Here is a 20,963-nt window from a genome sequence, read left to right on the forward strand (position 1 = left end):
ATTTTTATTTGAGAGAGAGAACATAAGGAGGGGGAGAAGGAGAAGCAGGCTCCCCACTGAGCAGGGAGCCTGATGTGGGGCTTGATCCCAGGACTCCGGGATCATGACCTGAGCCAAAGGCAGACGCTTAACTGACTGAGCCACTCAGGAGCCCCTAATAATATTTTTTTTAATTAAGTTTTTTACTTCAGGGGCTCTGCCTGCCGCTCCCCCTGCCTGTGCACTCTCTCTCTCTCTTTCTCTGTCAAATAAATAAATAAAATATTTACAGAAATTTAAAAAATAATTATTAAATCAGAAAACAAAAACAAAAAGTTAGATTTTTTGCTTTTGTTTTTTTTAGACATCAACCACTTAAAAAAATTCTAAGGTAACACCTAGGATAGTTTGTGTGCATTTGCAAAATTTTAGGAGATACTGAAATATACCTCAAATAGGTAGATTTTTAGTAAAAGTCTTTCCTTTGGAGGTGTGTTTATCACTTGTGGAAATAGGTAACAGTCCAGCAACTTCACAATAACTTTCATCTGTTTAGGAGGTAACGCTGGGAGAGGGGAGTGTATTTTCAAAGATCAGGAAGAACTTGAAGGGACTTAAAGGTTCATTAAGCCCTTTTCTCTGCAAAGTCACTTTGGTTAATAGAAGTTAGAAGGAATCCCAGCTTCGGTGACCCGGTGCTGCCCAGACTGGAAGCCTCACGGGGGCAGCACGTGTCCACTCCACTCAGCACTGGGTGTCCAGGGGCAGGGAGAGCACAGACGCACGGGGGGACGCAAACATTTCCCGAATGAATGAATGGTGCCCGCACACGGCGGGCCGGCAGCGGGGTTACTGGCCAAGCCCAAGCACGGGCAGGGGTTTTGGAACGAAGGAGACCAAAAGTTAGTGTTGCTCTCGTGTCAACGCAGGCGCCAGCCCCTGTGCCTGGATGCTATTTCTGGTGGCTTGGTCAAGCCGGTCTCTGCTTTTCTGACACATTTCTAGCAAAGATATCACTTCTGAGTCGGAGGCCTGGAAATCAGTGCTAACAGCGAACCCCGAGCCTTCCCGCCGCGCTCTCAGCCAGCTCCCCCAGGCCCTCACTGCGCACTCCGACCCTTACCCGGGGAGCGCACGTTCCAGCGGGTCCCCTCCACCGTATCCGTACGGGCCCGTTGCCCGCAGTGCGCCGCGCCCACTGCCACGGCTCAGACATGGCCACGACCTCCAAGGCCATAGCCACCGGGAGCTGGTCAGTCTCGGGAGCGGGACCCGCCGGGAGGAGTCCAGACCTGGGTGTGCGGGAGGCGCCTCAGCCCGACGGGTGGGGGTTACCGGGCCCCGCACAGGAGAGGGGGTTTCCAGGCTCCGCCCCCGGGTCGGGTTACCAGGCCCGGTCGGGTAGGTGGGGTTTCGCAGCCGCCGCTGCCGGTGAGGGCGGCGAGTAGAGTCCACGCGGTGGAGCTCCGGGGGCTGGGCACGCTGCACACCCCCGAGGGCGGCGGGCCTCGCGAGCCTGCTGCTAAGCCATTTCGTTCGTCTTGACACACGCCAGCTCTGGGCTAGGTGTGGAGGATCCGCGCAGACATGGGAAACACCGCTGTCCACGGAGAGCTTGTGGTGCAGGGAGGCCCACGCTAGACGATGAATGCAAAGGAACAAGAAAGCCCAGGTCCCAAGTGCAGGGAGACAACGACCCGGCAGAGGGAGCCGGAGCCAGCGCAGGGTCTGGCCCCGACCGATCCACCGCCGAGGCTGAGGGCTGGCCAACGCTGAGCCTCCGGCCACCGAGTAGGTGGCCCTGGGTGCCCAGGACAGGTGGTGCCACGAGAGTGCCCACGGGCTCTGAACCGCAGGTGCCCCTGAAGAAAGCGCCCTCCGGACTGTGACCAGCCAAGCGCACGACCCAAAAAGACATCTTAGAGCAAAGGGAAAGCCTTGACTTTGGAGGTCGAGTTGGGCTCAAGGCCAGTGGGAAGGTCACATCCCCCCGCCCCCGGAAGGCCCTGCTTTCTCTTCAGGAAAGCTGGGACAAAAGCCACCTGGCAAGATTCTTCCGGAAGAGCCTGGGTGGTATTGGTGGCGGGCTTTCTTCCCCCATCACGTGGTCCTGTTGTTTTCCTACCCTGGGACTGGTGCAGCGTACCTGCGTGTAAGGCACACCTGCGTGTAAGCCATCTGAGGTCCTGTTTACCTCAGCATCTGCAACTGTGCCTGGCACACAGCAGACCCTTGGCAGAGATTTGTCTCATGAATGAAATGCCAGCAAAGAGCCCAGCGCACAACAGGCATTTTAAAATGGCAGCTCTGGTCCCCCCAGAAAGTACAGGCTGACAGACCTGCCCAAAGAGAACAGGCACAGTCCTGATTAGGAGGGGGGGCAGTTCTTACCTGGAGGGGTAGTTACACTCATTCTCGGTCCTAGGCTGGAGCCTGGATCAGCCACAGTCCTCATTTCTCTGGCCCCGCCCCCTACCCCTCCCCACCCCACTCCCAAACTGGGAGGTTAAGGGTTAACTCTAGGAAGCCCCCTCATTACCTGGATGGGACTAGAGCAGGGAACTTCCTGTTCGGTTTTCCGGGAGTCCTTTCCCAGGCTGGCCGAGGCTGGCTCTGGCCCTGGGGCCCTCAAAGAACCCCAGGCACGTCCACCTCTGGAGTGGGGACCCGAGTGGTGAGTTGCAGGGAAGCCTGGGGCGCAGGCTGCCAGGGCAGATCTAAGGAGTTCCTGGCAGCTTGGAGGGAAAAGGGGGCCCCAGGCCTCTGCGATGGCATGGGGGATTAGGAAACTGGAAAGAAGTCTTGGGAGGATGTGGGTCGTCTATGCTGGGAGCCCCGCGCCAGCTACTCTGGCCTGCAGCTGGGGGTCATCAAGCAGGGTGCTGGGACTTCCCGTCGCCTGGGCTTGCTGTTCCCACAGGGGAGGCTGCATGTGTCCCCGGGTGGACCGGCCGGCCTCAGCGACTCACCCCAAAACCGGCAAGGGAGCCTGGTGAACAAAAACAAGCCAGTCTATCTCCTGCCAGCTGAGTGCAGGGAGAAAGGGAGGGTTCCCGGCCGAGGCTCCCGGCTCTGGGATCTCCTGCTTTGCAGGTGGGTCTTGCAGCAGCACCTCCACCCTGGGCAGGTCCAGCCATTGCCTCCCCACCTCTCTGGGCTCCAGATTAAGCTGGTTGAATATTGGAGGGCTGAAGGGCCTCCCACCCCCCACAGATGTGCATATGAACAGAGCTTTTGTCCTGGAGACTGAGGGGGGAGGGAGAGGCTCTCAGGCCAACTTCCCTTAAATTCCGTCTCTTTCAAACCTTTTGGCAAGATCTCACCTGGAGGTTCTGGGGGCCCTTGTGTGTGTCTAGGCCCAAGGGCTAGAATTTTGGAATCTCTCTCTTCCCCCCTGCCCCCCGATTCATGCTGTGATATTCTGGCTAAAACTAGGCAAATTGCACAGGGAGGGAGAGAAATTGGGTGCTTTTCTGTTTCTGAGCTTTTGTATAGTGGTCAAGGTCAGTGTTCTCACCTTAAAGAAAATCTTGGCTCCACCAGGTGTGACCTTGAGCAAGTCACCTATCCTCTCCAAGCGTGGTCTTCACCCTTGTCAAATGGAGAAATTATAATTTACCATGTGGGCTGGGGTGGGACTAAGCAACCCTGAGCCGAGAGCCCGCGCATACTAGCGCTCGGCGCCTGCCTGCTATTATTGCAAGGAGACTGATGATCGCCCGTGATTGGTTCTATAATTTTGCTCATGCCAAAACATAATGAAACAAAAGCCCGTTTTCCTGAACACTGCACCAGACATTTTTGCATGCATTCCTCAGTAAGCATGACTTCCAGGTAGGCCTTATCGTTCTTGTTTCGCTATTTGTGCTAACAAACACTGAAGCCCCTTCAGGAGCTAGGGGAATGGTTCTGAACAAGACGCCGTTCCTACTTGCCTAGGGGAGAGGCACACTCAACCATGATTGTGGCACAGCGCGACAGTGGACAGGGAGAGAAAGGTTGCTGGTGTGCTGTGGAGTCCCTGAGGAGAGGCGCCAAGGGGTGGGAAGTGCCCATGCGGGGTCAGATGCCAAATTCGAGAAAGAATGTGGGCTCTGCGGCTGAGGGGGAGACTGGAGAGAAGCAGGAAGGGGGAGGGAGGCTGGAGAGATGAGCGCCAGCCTGGTCAGGTGGCCAGGATGGAAGCCTGGGTCTTCAGCATCCCCATCCTCCTCCTCAGGTGGGAAGTGCTCAGCCAGGTTTAAAACTCAGTTTCCTCTGTTCTGCCACACCTCACTCCCCCCCTTGAACAGGAGCTTCAGGGGTCTCAACAAACTGTCCAAAGCTCTCAGCCTGGCCGACTTCTCCCTGGCTGCATTGCCAGGGCTGGGTTACCTCCTTGGGCATCTGGGTGGCCCCACAAGGAAAGAGTGAGTAGCCCCACGGAACCCTCCGCCAGGAGAGGGGCTGGTGCAGGCTTGGGGAGAGAGCCGGGGAGGTTGTCCGTCTGTGGAACCATTGCCCCCTAGTGGCCAGTTAACACTTTTTATTGCTACTTGGGGACGGATACTTTGCAGAGGGGTAGACCAAGGAAGAATCTAGAATTAAAAAAAAAAAATAGGAAAGAAAGAGAAACAATTGTGTCTCCTCCCCATCACCCAGCACCCAAGAGTGTACCCTCTGAAATGGGCAGAGCCACTTTGACTGGCCGTGGGAACACATCTGTCACAAATTTCTCCAAATGGTAAGCCTTAGTCGCTCATGTGAGACCCAGCCACCCCTTCCGGCTCTCTGGCTCATCCTGGCCTCTGTCTCTGGTGGAAACCGGAAGATGAGATTGGGACACCAGGTAGGTGCTCAGCCCTGCACTGACCACCTGGGTGGCCTTGGCCTTGACTGCTGAGAGCCAACCTCCAAAGCCATAAAGTGAGAGTCCAGATGTCTGGTCAAGGAGAAATCACATGCATGAACTCCCCCCACCCTCGCCCACACATGCACACCTGTTATCTCCAAAACTGTCAAACTTTCAGGGACACTGAAAGAACAGCACAACGGGGCACCTGGGTGGCTCAGTCAGATAAGCGGCTGACTCCTGATTTTGGCTCAGGTCATCATCTCGGGGTCATGGGATTGAGCCCCGTGTCGGGCTCAGCAGGGAGTCTGCCTGAGGATTCTCTCTCTCCCTCTTCTGCTCTCCCCCCATAAATAAATAAATAAATAACTAGTTCTTTAAAAATGAAAGAAAGAGCAACACAATAGACATGCATACACCCATCTCCCAGATTCAGCAATTATTTTTCTTTGCCACATTTGCCTTTCGTATCCATAAATATGGCTGACTCCTCATGCCCCTTTACTTCCAAACCCTTCAACATCTAAGAATAAAGACATTTCCTACAAATTCCTACAAAACTGGAAACCTATCTCAGAAATTAAGTCATCTCCATTATCTAGTGCCCCATCAATATTCCAATTTCCCCAGCTGACTGCAGAACATCTTTTATTAGAGCGTTCTACTCCCCCCTCCAATCGCCCCCCCCCTTAAGGATATCGGGCTCCAGAGGCGCCTGGGCGACTCAGTCCCTTAAGCGTCTGCTGCCTCTAGCTCAGGTGTCCTGGAATCGAGCCCCATGTTTCCCTGTTCTGGGAGAGACTGCTTCTCCCTCTGCCCCTCCCCTGCTCATGCTTTCTTTCTCTCTCTCTCTCTCTCTCTCTCAAGTAAATAAATAAAATCTTTTAAAACATTTAAAAATGTATTTATTTATTTATTTATTTATTTGAGAGAGAGAGAGTATGATCAGGGAGAGGGGAGAGGGAGAAGCAGACTCCCTGCTGAGCAGGGAGCCAGATGGGGGCTCAATCCCAGCACCCAGGGATCATGACCTGAGCCGAAGGCAGACCCTTAACCGACTAAGTCATCCAGGCACCCCTAAATAAAATACTTTAAAAAATAAAATAAAAACATCCGGCTCCAGTCAAGGCTCATCATTCCTTTGCCTGTGCGGCTGTTAGTTTCCTCTAGAGCAATGCTCCCCCTGCAGGCGCTTTTTAAAATAACACTAAAGAAACAGTTGTTCGCTGGCATATTCCAAATTTGCAATATGTTCCATTGTTTCCTTGAGGGATCGTTTCACTTGTTTGTTTGTTCTTAAGATTTATTTACTTATGTATTCTAAAGAGAGAAAAAAAGCACAAGTGGGAGAAGCAGAGGGAGAAGGGGAGAGAAACACAGGCCAACTCTGCGACAGGTGCTGAGCTCCATCCCACGACTCCAAGATCATGACCTGAGCCGAAACCGAGAGTCGGGTGGTCAACTGCCTGCGCCCCCGAGCCAACCATTCTTTTTTTTTTTAATTGAATAAATTTGACATGTACTTTGTGTACCTTAAAGGTATACAGCATGTTACTTTGATACATTCATATGTGGTAAATCGATTGCCAGTGGAGTGATATTTACCACATTACATAATTATAGCACCGTATTACTGTCTGTATTCATTATACTGTGCATTAGATCTCTGGATTATTTACTCCTAATACAAGTTTGTACCTTAAACACCATCACTCTATCCACCACGCCCCCAGCCCCACCTGTTCCTATTCCTTGCAGTGCAAGGGTCTGAAGTGGAGCTGGATGTGTTGACACGAAACGTTTTTGGCAAGGGCGCATCTTTGCTGGTGTCGCACACTACCCGTGGCACAGCGTCGAGAGGCAGGGAAACAACTGTCCTGCCTCAGGAAGGCCAGCTGTGATCACTGGGGGGAAGTTCTGTAAAGTTCTAGATGCTGCAGGAGGGCCCAGAATGGCACAACTTTCGGGCTTCTCTGCCTTGTAGTGTTTCGGTCCGCCTGGGGCCTTGGGCTGCCCTGCTCTCTGGGCCCTTATGTGTGACTGATGAGAGAAAGGATTCCTCTGGAGGCTACATCTTCAGGCATTTCTTAACAGCACCGGTGCGAGCAGAGAGGGAGCGACCCGAGAGCGGGACCAGCTACAGCGAGCCGCCGCCGCCCCCCCCCCCCCCAGCTGAAGGATGCTTGAAGAGCCCGTCCCGGCTGCCCGAGAGCCAGAGCAGCTTGGAGCGGTCAAACTGGAAGAAGAGGACGCTGCTGGTCAGGAGGACATCAGGCCTGCACAGGCCAGGCCTCGGCCCGAGGTGGCCCACCAGCTCTTCAGATGCTTCCAGTATCAGGAGGACATGGGACCGAGGGCGTCCCTGAGCCGGCTCCGGGAGCTCTGCAGCCACTGGCTGCGGCCAGCTCTGCACACCAAGAAGCAGATCCTGGAGCTGCTGGTGCTCGAGCAGTTCCTGAGCGTGCTGCCCCCTCACCTCCTGGCTCGGCTGCAGGGCCAGCAGCTCAGGGACGGCGAGGAGGTGGTGCTGCTGTTGGAGGGGGTCCAGAGGGAGTCCAGCACCGTGGGGCCGCTGGTAAGAGGGTGCTGGCCAGGGGGGCTGGACAGCAGGTAGGGAGACAGGGACTTAGTGCCCCATGAGAATTTACTCTGTTTCCCTCCCCCCGATAATTCCTATTTAACCTCCTCACTCCTCTGACTCTCACCTTTCCTTAGTCGCGTTTCCCTTGGGAGTCAGTAGGACATGGACTATCCCCTGTCCTGTCCATTGCCTAACATAGATGTATTTTGAACAGGATTTCAGTTTTAATACTGGCAAGAATTGTCCCCGTGCAGACATCACTTTGGAGGAACAGGGGGGCTCTTCCCAGGTCTCCAGTCACAGCCCCAAAAAGGAAGTGCCTTCAGAAGGACCTCCAGCCCTGGAACCACCGAAGGAACCCCTACCATCCCAGCCAGGGCCTTCCAAGCCCGCTGAGCTGGAGACCTGGAGACATCCCCCAAGTTCAAAGCAGCCACTGAGCCCAGGTCCCAAGAGGACATTCCAGGCCATGCAAGACACTGGTGAGGAGCTGGTGCCCCAGGAAAGTGGGAGCTGGGGGGCACCGTATGTGAGCGTGGGCTGAGACGCAGGCAGCCTCCCTCTTTGACAGGGATGGGAGAGAGCCAGTGTCTCTCCTGGGGCCCTAGCGTTGGGTGCACTCCCTGTAGCCACATGGAGGGTAAGTCTGGCTTCTAACAGCTTTCTCTCCCTCCCGCCCCATGCTGTCAGTCCCCCAGGGCCCTGTCCTGTGGCTGGAGGAAAACTCCCGAGATCAGGAGCTGGCAGCTGTGCTGGTGAGCTGGACCAGTACCCTCACTCCAGATTGTTCTGCCCCGGATGTTCTTGGCCTCTGCAGTTGTAGCAAATCCGTATCTTCCTTCATTTAAACCTTAAAAACTCATTGTCCCCCCTCAAGTCACAGAGCTCCATTCCTCTCTCACCAAGGGTCTCTGCCCATCCTTTCGTTACAGGAGTCCCTGACCTTTGAAGACGTCCCAGCAAAGAAGGCTTGGCCCGCACATCCTCTGGGTAAGAGGCCCTTCCAGCTTACAACCACCGAAGGCTCTTTCTCTGTGTTTCAGGACTAGTCCCTGAAGCTCGGATCCTACCTGACTTTTGGCCTCTTTGGCTAAAAATGGGCTATGTGGGGGCAGCTGGGTGGCTCAGTCAGTTAAGTGTCCACCTTCCACTCAGGTCATGATCTCGGGGTCCTGGGAGCAAGCCCCACCTCAGGCTCCCTGCTCAGAGAGGAGCCTGCTTCTCCCTCTGCCCCTCTTCCCAGTTGTGCAATCTCTCTCTCTCTCTCTCTCTCTCTCTCTCTCTCTCTCTGTCTTAAATAAATAAAATCTTTTGCAAATGGGCTATCTTGATGAGGACTCATTCATTTTTTCCTTCGTTCAGTTATTCATTCATTTATTTTAAAGGCTCATTGTGTCTGATCTAATCATCAGCCCCATTAACTTTAGAGCTTTTAAAACGGGTAGTCACTGGGGCACCTGGCTGGCTCAGCAAGTTAAGCTTTCAACTCTTGATTTCAGCTCAGGTCTTGCTCTCAGGCTCATGAGTTCAAGCCCCAGTTTGGACTCCACCCTGGGCAGGGAACCTACTTAAAATTTACTTAAAAAGCAAAGTGGTTACTATGGTAAATTCTATGTTGTCTGGTTTTTACCCTCACCTGCCCACCCACCAGCTTTGCAGGATCCCGGGTTTCTTTCTGCTTTGAGGCACTGAGGTTCTAGGCAATTCCTGGGACCCTCTAAGAATACACCTGCCCGTCCCCATTTTCTGCTTCTTTCCCAGGATTTGAAAACAGAACCCCTGATGAGGAGTTTAAAGAGGAGCCCAAAGTTGTGGCCTGGCCTGCTGCCGTCTCAACAGAGTCTGAGGCAGGTGGTCCTGGGGTGGCAGAAGAGCCCCATGTTCAGTTGCTGGGGCCGGGCCCTGAAGTGAGTTGCACTGGTGAAGAAGGGTCCCCTCCCAGCAGGAGCGACATTCTGGAAGTCAGAGTGACTGGGGACTCCCCCAGGTCAGAGCCAGAGATGGAATTCATCTGCACAGACTGCGGGGTGAGCTTCCGAGAGCTGGCCCGCCTGGAGGCACACCAGCTGCGGTCTCACCCCGGCGCTCGGTCCTTTCGGTGCCAGTGCTGCGGGAAGACCTTCGGCCGGAGTTCCATCCTCAAGCTGCACATGCGCACGCACACGGACGAGCGGCCACACGCCTGCCACCTCTGCGGCCACCGTTTCCGCCAGAGCTCACATCTGAACAAACACCTTCAGACTCACTCCTCTGAGCCCGCCTTTCTGTGTGCCGAGTGCGGTCAGGGCTTCCAGCGCCGGGCCAACCTCATGCAGCACCTGCTGGCACACGCCCAGGACCAGAAGTCCCCATGCGTCCCCGAGACCAAGTCCGAAGCGCGCGAGCTGACCGTCGTCCTGTGCTCTCACTGTGGCCAAACCTTCCAGCGCCGCTCCAGCCTCAAGCGCCACTTGCGGATCCACGCCAAGGACAAGGGCCACCAGTGCTCCGAGTGCTCGGGCAGCGTGCGCCCGGGCCCCGAGCGCAGGCCTTACGTGTGTAGCGACTGTGGCAAGGCATTCCGGCGCAGCGAGCACCTGGGGGCCCACCGGCGCGTGCACACGGGCGAGCGGCCCTTCTCCTGCCAGGTCTGCGGTCGCAGCTTCAGCCAGAGCTCGCAGCTGGTCTGCCACCAGCGGGTGCACACGGGCGAGAAGCCCTACAGCTGCCCGCACTGCGGGAAGCGCTTCGTGCGGCGGGCTGGTCTCGCCCGCCACCTCCTGACGCACGGCGGCCCGAGGCCCCACCATTGCACCCAGTGTGGCAAGACCTTCAGCCAGACACAGGACCTCGCCCGCCACCGGCGCAGCCACACGGGCGAGAAGCCCTGCCGCTGCAGCGAGTGTGGCGAGGGCTTCAGCCAGAGCGCCCACCTGGCGCGCCACCAGCGCATCCACACCGGGGAGAAGCCCCACGCCTGCGACACCTGCGGCTACCGCTTCCGCAACAGCTCCAACCTGGCCCGCCACCGCCGCAGCCACACTGGCGAGCGGCCCTACGGCTGCCCAACTTGCGGCCGCAGCTTCCGGCGCAACGCGCACCTGCAGCGGCACCTGGCCACCCACGCGGGGGCGGGGACCGAGGCGGCGTCCAGGCAGGCCGAGCCCCCCCAGGAGTGCCGGGAGTGCGGCAAGAGCTTCAGCCGCAGCTGTAATCTGCTGCGCCACATGCTGGTGCACACCGGGGCCAGGCCCTACTCGTGCGCACAGTGTGGCCGCAGCTTCAGCCGCAACTCCCACCTGCTGCGCCACCTGCGAACCCACGCCCGGGAGACCCTGTACTAGCCTCACCCGGATCCCCCGGGCCTGCGAGCCTCTGCCCGCTGTCCTGGACCCCCCACCCCACCCCACCCCCAGGCATCTCTCCCTGGCCTCAGGGCTGTATTTCAAAGTACCTAAAGTGAAACAGCCCTCTTGAAAACGACTCCTTAATTTTTTTGAGATCCACCAAAACGCTGTGTGTTACCCTCACCACTGTGACAGGGATGCCTTTCCCCTTCCCTACACCCCAGCTCCTTCCACATACTCTAGATAGAAGCAGGCCCAGAGAGAGTCCCACCCACACATATACACCACAGAAAGGCCCAGAGTTGGAGGGGGGGGTGTCAGAGGGATGCCAAATGTTGGAGCCAGCTGTGATTATGAAGGCCACGGAGTGCCACCCTGGAATTTTTCCTTCACTGGAGTGTGCCCCAACCTGTGCTGTCCAATACAGTATCTCTAGCCATATGTGGCTGCTCGAATTAATTAAAATAGAATAAAATTTAAAATCCCAGATTCTGAGTTCTTACGGGAAATCTTGTTTTTGGAACGTGGGTAACTAGTTCTAATTGAAGGTGCCAGCAGATGAAACCTGCCTGATGGCCAAGTCGGGCTGTCAGCTGAAGACCCCTCATGACCCCGAACCCTGTACACCCAGAGCTGTTTGGGGGGCTTTCCCCACTTCTTTTTTTTTTTTTTTTTTTTAGATTTTATTTTATTTATTTGACAGAGAGAGAGACAGCCAGCGAGAGAGGGAACACAAGCAGGGGGAGTGGGAGAGGAAGAAGCAGGCTCCCAGCAGAAGAGCCTGATGTGGGGCTCGATCCCAGAACTCCGGGATTATGCCCTGAGCCAAAAACAGACGCTTAAATGACTGAGCCACCCAGGCGCCCCTGATTTCCCCACTTCTACCTACCAGACAATCTTGGCCTGTTCTCCACTCTAGAGAACAGATTGTTTTTTTCCAAACTAATGGACAGATTTAAAATCATGTGACTTCTGTGAAGACTACAGGAAAGAAAACAGCCCTCCTCAGCTGCAGAGGACATACACACCCTTCCTGCTTCTGTCTGTGGCTTTTTTTACCCACACTCTTTTAAATTCTCTTTGTCCCTCCAACCTGGCATGTAACTGCTGTGTAGCAGATGCTTGCGAACATGAAGTAAACTTGTCAACAAGGGCTCATAGGACTTGGGGAAAATCCGGTCCCCGATCTGGGAAAGTAGAGATGGTTCTTGGGCACAATTGAGTGGGAAGCGCTGAGCCTGGGGAAGGTCTATGCTTTGGGGGGTTGGGAGGAAGATTAGGTAGGGTACCAAGAGTCACTGGATGTCACAAAACAAATTAGACTCGTGGAAGACCCCAGAGAAGAAAATTTCAAGGACATTTTCTTAGTCCACTAAGAGAATAAGGAGTTGGGAGAACCCACAGCATTTGGAGGCTTTATTATTTCTTGAGCACCTACTGTGTACTAGGGAATGTGCTGGGCTCTTGAGGAGAACAAGGCCTGAAATGGAAGGGAGAGGCAGCCACAGAAGAACCAGGAGAAGGGCATCCCTGGCACAGGGAACAGCATGTGCAAAGGCCCTGAGCTGCTGAGCAGGCAGCTGAAGAATACTGTCCCCAAGGGAGCTCTGTAGGAACCTGAAGACACAGGGCCTTAGAGGCCAAGGTCAGAGTATATTTATGATGGCAAGAGGGGAGGGTTTTAAGCAGGGAGTTACTTCATTCTGCAATGAAATTATTTTGACCTTGGTGCTAAATAGGTTTGGCTTAAAAGAAGCAAGACCAGAGAAACCAACCAGAAGAGCCTAGAAGGGGCGCCCTGGTGGCTCAGATGGTTAAGTGTCTACCTTCGGCTCAGGTCATGATCTCCAGGCCCTGGGATAGAGCCCCACATTGGGCTCCCAGCTCAGCAGAGAGTCTGATTCTCCTTCTGCCTCTGTCCCTGCTCGTGTACTCTGTCTCTCTAATGAATAAATAAAATCTTTAAAGAAAAATTAGAAGAGCCTAGAAGTTGTCCAGGCTCTGGATGATGGTAACTTTGATGGGGCCATGCGGTCATAAAAGCCCCTGACGGCTTCAGCACAGGAGGGTTTTCTCAAGGGAAATCAGTGCAGAAGTCACAAGTGGCAGTTGGAAACAGGCTCACTTGAAAAGGCAGGGTTAGGGTTAGGGTCTAAAACAACCCGAAGGCTGACAGGAAGTGGGAAGAGAGGGCATGGCCAAAGGGAAGTAAATACTGGGGCAGGCCCTGGACTGGGTGGCCCCTTGGAGCTGGGGACTCAGGCCTGAGATGGGCCTTCCAGTGTAAAAGGCTATCAGAAGGATCCCCCGCAAGCGAAAGAAGATGTGGGCCGCCACGGGCCTCTGCAGAAAGGAACCCCCATATTGGGCTGCCTTCTGCCTCAGGAAGAAAAGGCCAGGGCCAAGAAGTTCCCCCAACTCCTTCTCCTGGAGGGCAGGGTATGGTTTCACAGGTGGCCCCCAGGGAGGAGATTTTTGTAAGAATCAAGAGTTTATTCCTATGATCCAAAAGGGTGTGAAGAAGCTGGCGGACAGGAGAGGGGGTTGCTGACTCACAGAAATGCCCCCAGTCCTTGAGGCCTCCCAGCTCCCAAGTTCTCCCCACATGCCTCTCCCACCTCAGCCTCCTTCTTAGACAGTGGGCCCCCACCCTGGCCCCCTGCCCCAGGCCCATTTCCTCCTTCCTGCTCTGTTCTCAGGTCGGGGGCCCCTGGAACCCCCTCCTCAACTTCACCTCAACAGCTGCTGTTTGAGGCCAGACACTCCCAATGCAAAATCCGTGTGCAGCTGCCTGAAGCAGGAAGTCAGTGGGGGGAGGGGCGCCTGGGGGAAGGGAAGAGGGGCGCCTGGTGGCTTAGTCAGCTGAGCCTCCGACTCAGGTGCCTGGGTTTCAGATCAGGTCATGATCTCATGGGTCAGGCCCCGCATGGCATTGGGTTCCACGCTCAGCCAGTAGTCTGCTCGAGAAAGAGTCTCTCTCTGCCCCTCCCCCACTGACCGAGGAGCTTCTGTGGCCCAGCGAAGGAGAAGAAAAGATGGCTGAAACTCCTCAGGCCTGCGCTCCCTACTGCTCTGGGAGCAGCATTTACGGAGTCCCTACTATGCATCATGCGGGGAATCCGCCTTCCAGCCCTCACCACAAGTCCGCGACCACACGGGACACCGGTGTCCCACATAAAGCTTAGAGAGGTCAGGTGGACCCCAGCCCGGGTCCATGTGACACATGCCCCCCCAGCCACCGGCGCCCCCGCTCCCGACACCACAGGCACTTGGTTGGGTTCGACCAACTTTTATTAAGACACCATAGCAGAGCAATGGGGCAGACCTGGGCCGGAAACCCGTCGGCGGGAGGGGAGCTTGGCTAGGCCTGGATGGCACTCCTGAGGACCTGGGCCACAAAGGAGCAGAAATCCTGAAACACACTCCAGACGGTCTCCACGGCGCTGCAAAGGGCCTGCATGCCAGCAGCCACCATCCTCCGCACCCAAGCCAGCACGGCCTGCCACTTCTGCTGCAGGCAGCACAGCAGCCTCTGGAACAACCTCAGGGCTCTGTCATAAAAGGACTCCCTGGGATCCCAGACCTCCACGCTTTCATCTTCCAGGGAAGGGACAGAGGACCTCCGGACCCTGGAGCGCAATTCCTGCCGCACTTCAGGAAGTAACGGAGCGGATTCCTGCAGGGACGGGGATGGAGGGCTGCTCAGGTCCTGCCCAGGCTGAGGCCTCCCAACCTTCATGAGAATCTGGGAGCCAGATGCCCGCAGACAGAAGCTGCCCGCTGTCCTGCCAACAGCTCCGCACACGCGCAGACTTCTCCCTCGCACCTCCTTTCCACGGCATGAACCACCATGGTCGTGCATGTGTGCTCCATGGCCAGCACTGGAGCCCCGCACCTGGCCCTCAGGGCCCATCAGACGCGGCACTGAGAGCACGGGTGGGGGCTCTGGCCGCTGTGTGCTGGGCGGGAGGCCGGTGCCGGGAGGTCGCCATCTCCCAAGTCTCGAGTCTTGTGGGGGGGCATCCCTTCCCCCTGCACTCACCAACACCATACATGGCAACACCAAAATCAAGAGAGAACAGGTGGGAAGGGAAGCAAGGAGGGCCGAGATGGGCGACTCGCACGCACCTGATTGCTGTTCTGATAGTGCAGATCCACGGTGTCGAGCAAGACCTCATTGAAGTCGTCCTGGGGAGAGGGGGGCGCGGAGGCTACAGACCTGCTCCTGCCTGCTGCAGTCTGCAGTCCCCTGCCACCTCCGTGGGTCCAGGTGAGTCAGCAGGGAGCCAGGAGCCCAGACCCAACAACGAGGCTGAGCACCGCTCTGCGGACTGGGCTCTGGAGGCAGGGCAATGCCGAACTCACCTCCAGCTGCAGCAGCGCTACCTGCTCCTGTGGGGGAAAATGACCTGTTTAAAATCCACCCCCCACCCCCGTCTCTCCCACATTCGGTCTCATCCCCGAGCCCCGCGCTGTTCCCTGCTGGCCAGCCCCCATAGCTGGGGCCGGGGGCCCAGGTGTCTGGCATCCCTGCCCTGTCATCAATATGCCCAGGGACTTGGACTAAGCCTCCCCGGGCCTCCGCATTCCTCACCTGTGCGCACACCTGACACTCAGGTGTGAGCTGAGAGATTAACGCATCGTGAGGACGTGTCGGGGGAAGGCATGGGCAACCCTGGGGCAGCATCTTCATCTTCCCCATCACCAGCAGCATCGTGAAACCACCCACCCAAGCCAAACTGTAGAGAGCCGGGGAGTGGGGGCACAGTGACCCACCTGTTCTTGTCCTTCTGGTTGATTCTGATGATTATTACAGAAACTGTCCACCATCTGGTGCTGTGAGGAGAGGAGAGGCAGAGGTGGAAAGGCAGGCCTGATCCTCCCCACCGCCGCCCGGGGTCCCAGGGGGGCCGGATGCTCTCAGCACCGCACAGCAAGACCCAGCCGCCCCGCCCTCCCCCAGCCATGCGTTGGGAAGAGCTTCTTACCATTTTGAGTCGTAAGTCCTCAGTAGGACCTCTGCCTGTCTGTGGAGGTAACAGTGATCTACTCAGGCTCACTTGACCTTGCCCCCCGACCACTTGCTGTATTCGTGTGTGCGCGTGCGCGCACACACACGCACACACGCACACGCACACTTGCACGTAGGAGCACAGGTCTGCAGAGTGCAGGGTCGGATGTGCTACCTCCACGCGAGCTCTCCGTCCCGGCTGACGGTTGGCCAAGGGAAGGATTGGGGCGCCGCAGCCTGCAGCTCTTCCTGACTCTGAAGCCCCACCTCCCCTGCCCAGACTCCTGGCTTCAGCCACGGAAGTGCGAGGTACCCCAGAGCCTCCCTCACGAGTCTCTACCTTAGGGCCCAGTCTGGTGCTGGCTTCGTGTCACTAGGCAGGCAGGGTCAGCACAGAATGTGCAGGGCCCTGGGCAAACATTCTTTGTGGGGCATCGGTCTACATACTTTTTGAGTCAGTGATGGCACCATCCTGTGAGCCCAGTGTCACATGATATAGGGCAAAAGAAATACCCAGCTGGCCTGTGGGAACAGTTTGCTCTCCAACTCACCCTCCCAGACAGGGCCTGGCCACTGAGCCTGGAGTCATTGCATAATCCCAGTGTCACTAGTCCCGGACAGGCCTGGAGCATCTGGTCAACCTTACAATTGGGGCAGGGGAATGGGTAGGGTGGGGGAGGTTACAAGGCACCCCAAAAGGGAGGAGCGGACACCGAGGCTGATGCAGGTCTTGGGCTGCAGGTCCTGGCACCTGAGAGGAATTTTAAAACTTTGCAGGAAAGCACTGCCCCTCCAACCCCTCCCTGGTTTCCAGGGCATACAGGGTCTACTGGGATTGGTGCTTCCTCTGGCCCTCCCCAGCTGCCCCACAAACATGTCGGGTCTAACTCCTAGAGTAACCCCCTTGTCCTACAGCACACACGGTTCCTCAGGACACACACACACACACACACACACACACACACACACACACACACAGAGCTGCCCCCCCCATGATTTACCCCCGGACAGGAAATCTGGCCCCACAACCAGGACCTGCTCTATAAAGTGAATGCCTCAGGGACGCCGAGTGCCTCACTCAGTTAAGCCTCTGCCTTCGGCTCAGGTCGTGATCCCAGGGTCCTGGGATCGAGTCCCTACATCCGGCACCAGCACCAGGCTCCCTGCTCAGCGGGGAGCCTGCTTCTCCCTCTGCCTGCTCTGCCGGCCACTTCCCCTGCTTGTGCTCTCTCTCTCTGACAAATAAATAAAATCTTAAAAAAAATAATAATAAAGTGAATGACTCAAAGCAAACTGAGACTGTGAAGCTGTTTGTCAACAATTATTCAGAATTTCAGGACAGTGATGGCAGAGCATTCGACCAAGCAAGCTCAGGCTCATTATGAGACTGGGGCCCTGTTGAGTGCCTCAGACCCCCTGCTTCCCCAGGGGACTCCCCCATTGGCCTAGGAGAATGGGACAGAGCCAGGCGCATGTGGAGGGATCAGCAGGTCCAGGGCCAGTGCAGGTGGGAGAAGGGGGACCCACAGGGCGGAAATGGTATCCAGGGCCCACGGCCCCCCACCACTCGCTCTCCCTCACCTTGGTGAAGCACATGGTTGTTCAGGGCTCCAGGGGCTGTGACCTAGGGAGGAGGAACAGGTGTAAGGAAGAGTCTTCAGAGAAGCAGCCTCCCCGCCCCCCCAACAAAGTCCCTTTGGCTGCAGCTCTGTCCCCAAGCCTCCACTGAGCCATCACCTTCTCACAGATGCTCCCAGCTGAGGTTTCTGCTCCAGAGAGAGAGTCGCTCTTTTAAGAGGGAAGAGGGAGGGGGGAGGAGGAAGGAGGGAGAAGGGACGGGTTGGGGGAGGGTGGAGCCTGCCCCAAAGGCAGGATGTGGGGCTCTGTGTGTGTGTGTGTGTGTGTGTGTGTGTGACAGAGACAGAAGCAAAGGACAGACAGACTGAAGGGCCTGGGAGGGGGTGGGCATGGCTCTGGCTGTGGCCGCTCCACTCTCTGAGCTAGGGCAGAAATGTCGGAGCCTGGAAACAGGCTCTTCCCCACCCTCATCAGCCTGAGATGGGGGAGGGGCAGCGGGAAAGTCCAGACTTGGGAAAGCAGATCGAGAGGCTCCCTGAGCTGTGGAAAATGTAGTCATCCAGCTGAGGGGCGGGGGGGGGGGGGGCAGGGATCAAGGTCCTGAGGAATGCTGGCCAGGTCACTTGGAACAGAGTGTATCTCAGCTCCAAAGTCCAGAGAAGGTTCCAAGAACCTCCTGTCCCAGAGTGTAGCATGACCCGCAAGACCTGTAGGGTGGGCCCACCAGGTGGGGCACCTGAGCAGACTGCCCCATGCGCCCCTGCGGGGTGGCTGGAGGCGATGCCTACCTGCCAGGGGACAGGGTACATTGAGGTTGGCCTGCTGTCGGCCTAGGCCCAGCGGACCAGGCTATCCTGAGCCCTCCTGGGGCTGAGGGATTCCACGGTCCTGCAACCCTCAGGCACCTGTGTGTGGTGGGGGTGGGGGTGTTCCCAGGTCCAGGCCAGTGGTTCCTCACACGGTTCCACTCACACAGCCTCACCCCCAGCTCCCCCCTTACCCCTATCTCCCAGTTCAGCACAGCCTCTGTCTGCCCTCTGTTTTGGTGTCCCGGGGCTGGCACAACAAAGTGCCACCACCTGGATGCCTAAACCACCGAAATGTATTCTCTCCCACTTCTGGAGGCTGGAAGTAGAAATCAAGGTGTCAGCACTGGTTCCTTCTTTTTTTTTTTTTTTTTTTTTAAGATTTTATTTATTTATCTGACAGAGAGAGAGACAGCCAGCGAGAGAGGGAACACAAGCAGGGGGAGTGGGAGAGGAACCAGACTCCCAGCAGAGGAGCCTGATCTGGGGCTCGATTCCAGGACTCTGGGATCACGCCCTGAGCCAAAGGCAGACGCCCAACGACTGAGCCACCCAGGGGCCCCAGCAGTGGTTCCTTCTGAGGGCCTTGGGGGAAGGGCCTCCCTCCCAGGCCTGCGGATAGCCATCTTCATGTCCAAGTCGATCTCCTTGTATGTGAGTCTGTCCTCTAATCTCCCATTTTGATAGGGACACCAGTCCTACTGGGTTAGGGCCCATCTGATGACCTTTACCTCGATTCCCTCTATAAAGCCCCTATCTCCAAATCAGGTCACATTTCGAGGTGCTGGGTTAGGACTTCAACACTTGAGTTTGTGGGATACAACTCAGCCCCTAACATCCTCAAAGAGGACCTGGGCTCCCGGGGGGCCACCAGAAGGACAGAACTATAAAGCACATTTCCTTGGTGAAAGTCTCACTTGCTTTCACTAGACCCCGGCCGGCATCTCCTTGCCCCTTAGGAGCCCATCAATGGCCTGAAACTCCTTTTGCACATCTAGGAGTCCAGATCTTTCCCTGAGCCATCTCGAAATTCCAGGTGGGAAGAGAGAAGACAGCTGCTCCTGCTTCACCTGCAAGTAATACTTCTGGGCTTCATCAGGGAACCGCCAGCTCCCCGACCCCATGGGACACTTGGCCTCTCCATGACTGTCTCACAAGGACCACCATCTGTAGGCATTTTGTGTTTCATTGCGAAGTGTACCATTTTCTTTATAGTTTTAGTGAGAAATAATTCACACGCAATTCATCCACCAAAGCGTATGATTTTCATCACCTCAAAGAGAAATCCCATACCCCTTAGCCGGAACCCCCCAATCCCAAAACCCCACCTGCACCAGTCCTAGGCAACCCCTCATCTACTATCTGTCCCCAGATTTTCCTGTTCTAGACATTTCACATAAATGGAATCACAGGGAAATGGTCACACTGTGTGACCTTTTGTGTCTGGCTCCTTGCACTTAGCACAGGGTTTTCAATCCATCTTGGTGGCAGCATGAATCAGAACTTCATTCCTGGGGCGTCCGGGTGGCTCCACCAGTTAAGCCTCTGCCTTCCGCTCAGGTCATGATCCCGGGGGCAGTGGGCTCCTGGATCAGCAGGAAGTCTGCTTCTCCCTCACCCTCTGCCGTGTGCTCTCTCTCAAATAGATAAATAAAATCTTAAAAAAAGAAGAAGAAAAGAACTTCATTCCTTTTTATGGCTCAATAATATTCCGTGCATGAGTATGCCACCTTATGTATACGTCCACCTATTGATGGGACATTTGGGTTGTTTCTACCTTTTGGCTATTACGAATCCTGTTGCTATGAACATGTGTGCAAGTTTCTGCGTGGACATAGGTTTTTCCTTCTCTTAGGTAAACACCTGGGAGTGGAATGGCTGACTCATACGGTAACTATGTTTTCACCTCTTTGACGAACCACCAGACTGTTTTTCAAAGTTGCTGCACCATTTTGTACCCCAGCAGCAGTGTGTGAGGGCTCCAATTTCTCCACCTCCTCACCAGCACTTACGATGATGTTGTTTTGAGTCTAGCCACCCTTGTGGGTGTGAAACAGTATCTCGGTGTGGTTTTGATTTGCATTCCCCTTGGGACTAGTGATGTGGAACATCTTTCTTGTGCTTGTTGACCACTTGTATATCTTCCTCGGAGGAATGTCTATTCTGATCCTTTGCCCATTTTTAAACGGGGTTATTTATCTTCTTGTTATGAAATATAAGAGTATTTTATATATTCTGGATACAAGTCTCTTATCAGATATGTCCTTTGCAAATGTATTCTCCCATTTTGTGGGCGGTCTTTTCATTCTTTAGGGTGTCCTTTGAAGCACAAATGTTTTACATTTTGATTATGGGACCATACCATTTTAAAAATAAAATTCATCAATTTGACATGGCATTTTTCCATAGCATACTTAGTATATTTTTAAAGGCTGGAGAAGTTTCCATGGAGGAATGACAGGAGCCCCAGATTTCAGCTTGGATGCTCCTCCTCTGAGCTCCCCTAGCCAACTTTAGGGTTCCTCTCTCTGCTTCCTTCCCCCAGGCTTTCTCTCCATCTGCCACCCCAGTGCCCATCAACTCTGAGCCCCAAGTTCTTCTACAAAACAGAGCGATTCAGGTCTGTCAAGTTCCTGCTGCCAAACTCACCCCAGGTCCGTGTGTGCACAGAAGCAATGAAGGGCTTTCCGTCCAATCATTTTCCTTGTCCTTCTGTCTGGGGCTCATAAGCTTTTAAAACACAAAGTTTCCTCCTCCACGTATTTTGAAGGGATCCTGACAGAGGCCCAGATTTCTGGTTTTCTGGCAGCTTAGGATTCCCAGGTCAGGACTGGTTGAAGACCTCTGGTTT

The 20,963-nt window shown here is 55.4% G+C and overlaps 2 protein-coding genes across 5 annotated transcripts; one reads left to right on the forward strand and one right to left on the reverse strand.

The window, feature by feature from the left end:
* The first annotated feature begins 6,989 nt into the window (after positions 1–6,989).
* On the forward strand, positions 6,990–10,714 carry ZSCAN10 (zinc finger and SCAN domain containing 10). Of its 3 annotated transcripts, XM_087871134.1 has the most exons (5): positions 6,990–7,385; positions 7,606–7,873; positions 8,082–8,146; positions 8,324–8,381; positions 9,153–10,714. In XM_087871134.1, exons 1-5 carry the CDS (start codon positions 6,990–6,992, stop codon positions 10,712–10,714), a joined length of 2,349 nt encoding a protein of 782 aa, XP_087727260.1. The 3 variants fall into 3 exon arrangements, with proteins under 3 accessions (XP_087727260.1, XP_045640790.1, XP_087727262.1); XM_045784834.1 differs by lacking the exon at positions 7,606–7,873 and having other exon boundaries at positions 7,103–7,385; XM_087871136.1 differs by lacking the exon at positions 7,606–7,873 and having other exon boundaries at positions 7,133–7,250.
* A 3,276-nt stretch (positions 10,715–13,990) lies between these two features.
* Positions 13,991–17,612, reverse strand: IL32 (interleukin 32). Of its 2 annotated transcripts, XM_045784519.2 has the most exons (7): positions 17,466–17,612; positions 17,310–17,352; positions 15,706–15,744; positions 15,494–15,553; positions 15,083–15,109; positions 14,846–14,905; positions 13,991–14,393 (listed from the first exon to the last, which is right to left on the reverse strand). In XM_045784519.2, exons 2-7 carry the CDS (start codon positions 17,322–17,324, stop codon positions 14,079–14,081), a joined length of 516 nt encoding a protein of 171 aa, XP_045640475.2. In that variant the 5' UTR covers positions 17,325–17,352; positions 17,466–17,612; the 3' UTR covers positions 13,991–14,078. The 2 variants fall into 2 exon arrangements, with proteins under 2 accessions (XP_045640475.2, XP_087709438.1); XM_087853312.1 differs by lacking the exons at positions 17,310–17,352; positions 17,466–17,612 and adding an exon at positions 16,069–16,645.
* Positions 17,613–20,963: the final 3,351 nt, after the last annotated feature.

Source organism: Ursus americanus, chromosome 2 (genome assembly GCF_024610735.1).
Source record: "Ursus americanus isolate L20-20 chromosome 2, mUrsAme1.1.p, whole genome shotgun sequence".
NCBI classification, from domain to species: Eukaryota; Metazoa; Chordata; class Mammalia; order Carnivora; family Ursidae; genus Ursus; species Ursus americanus.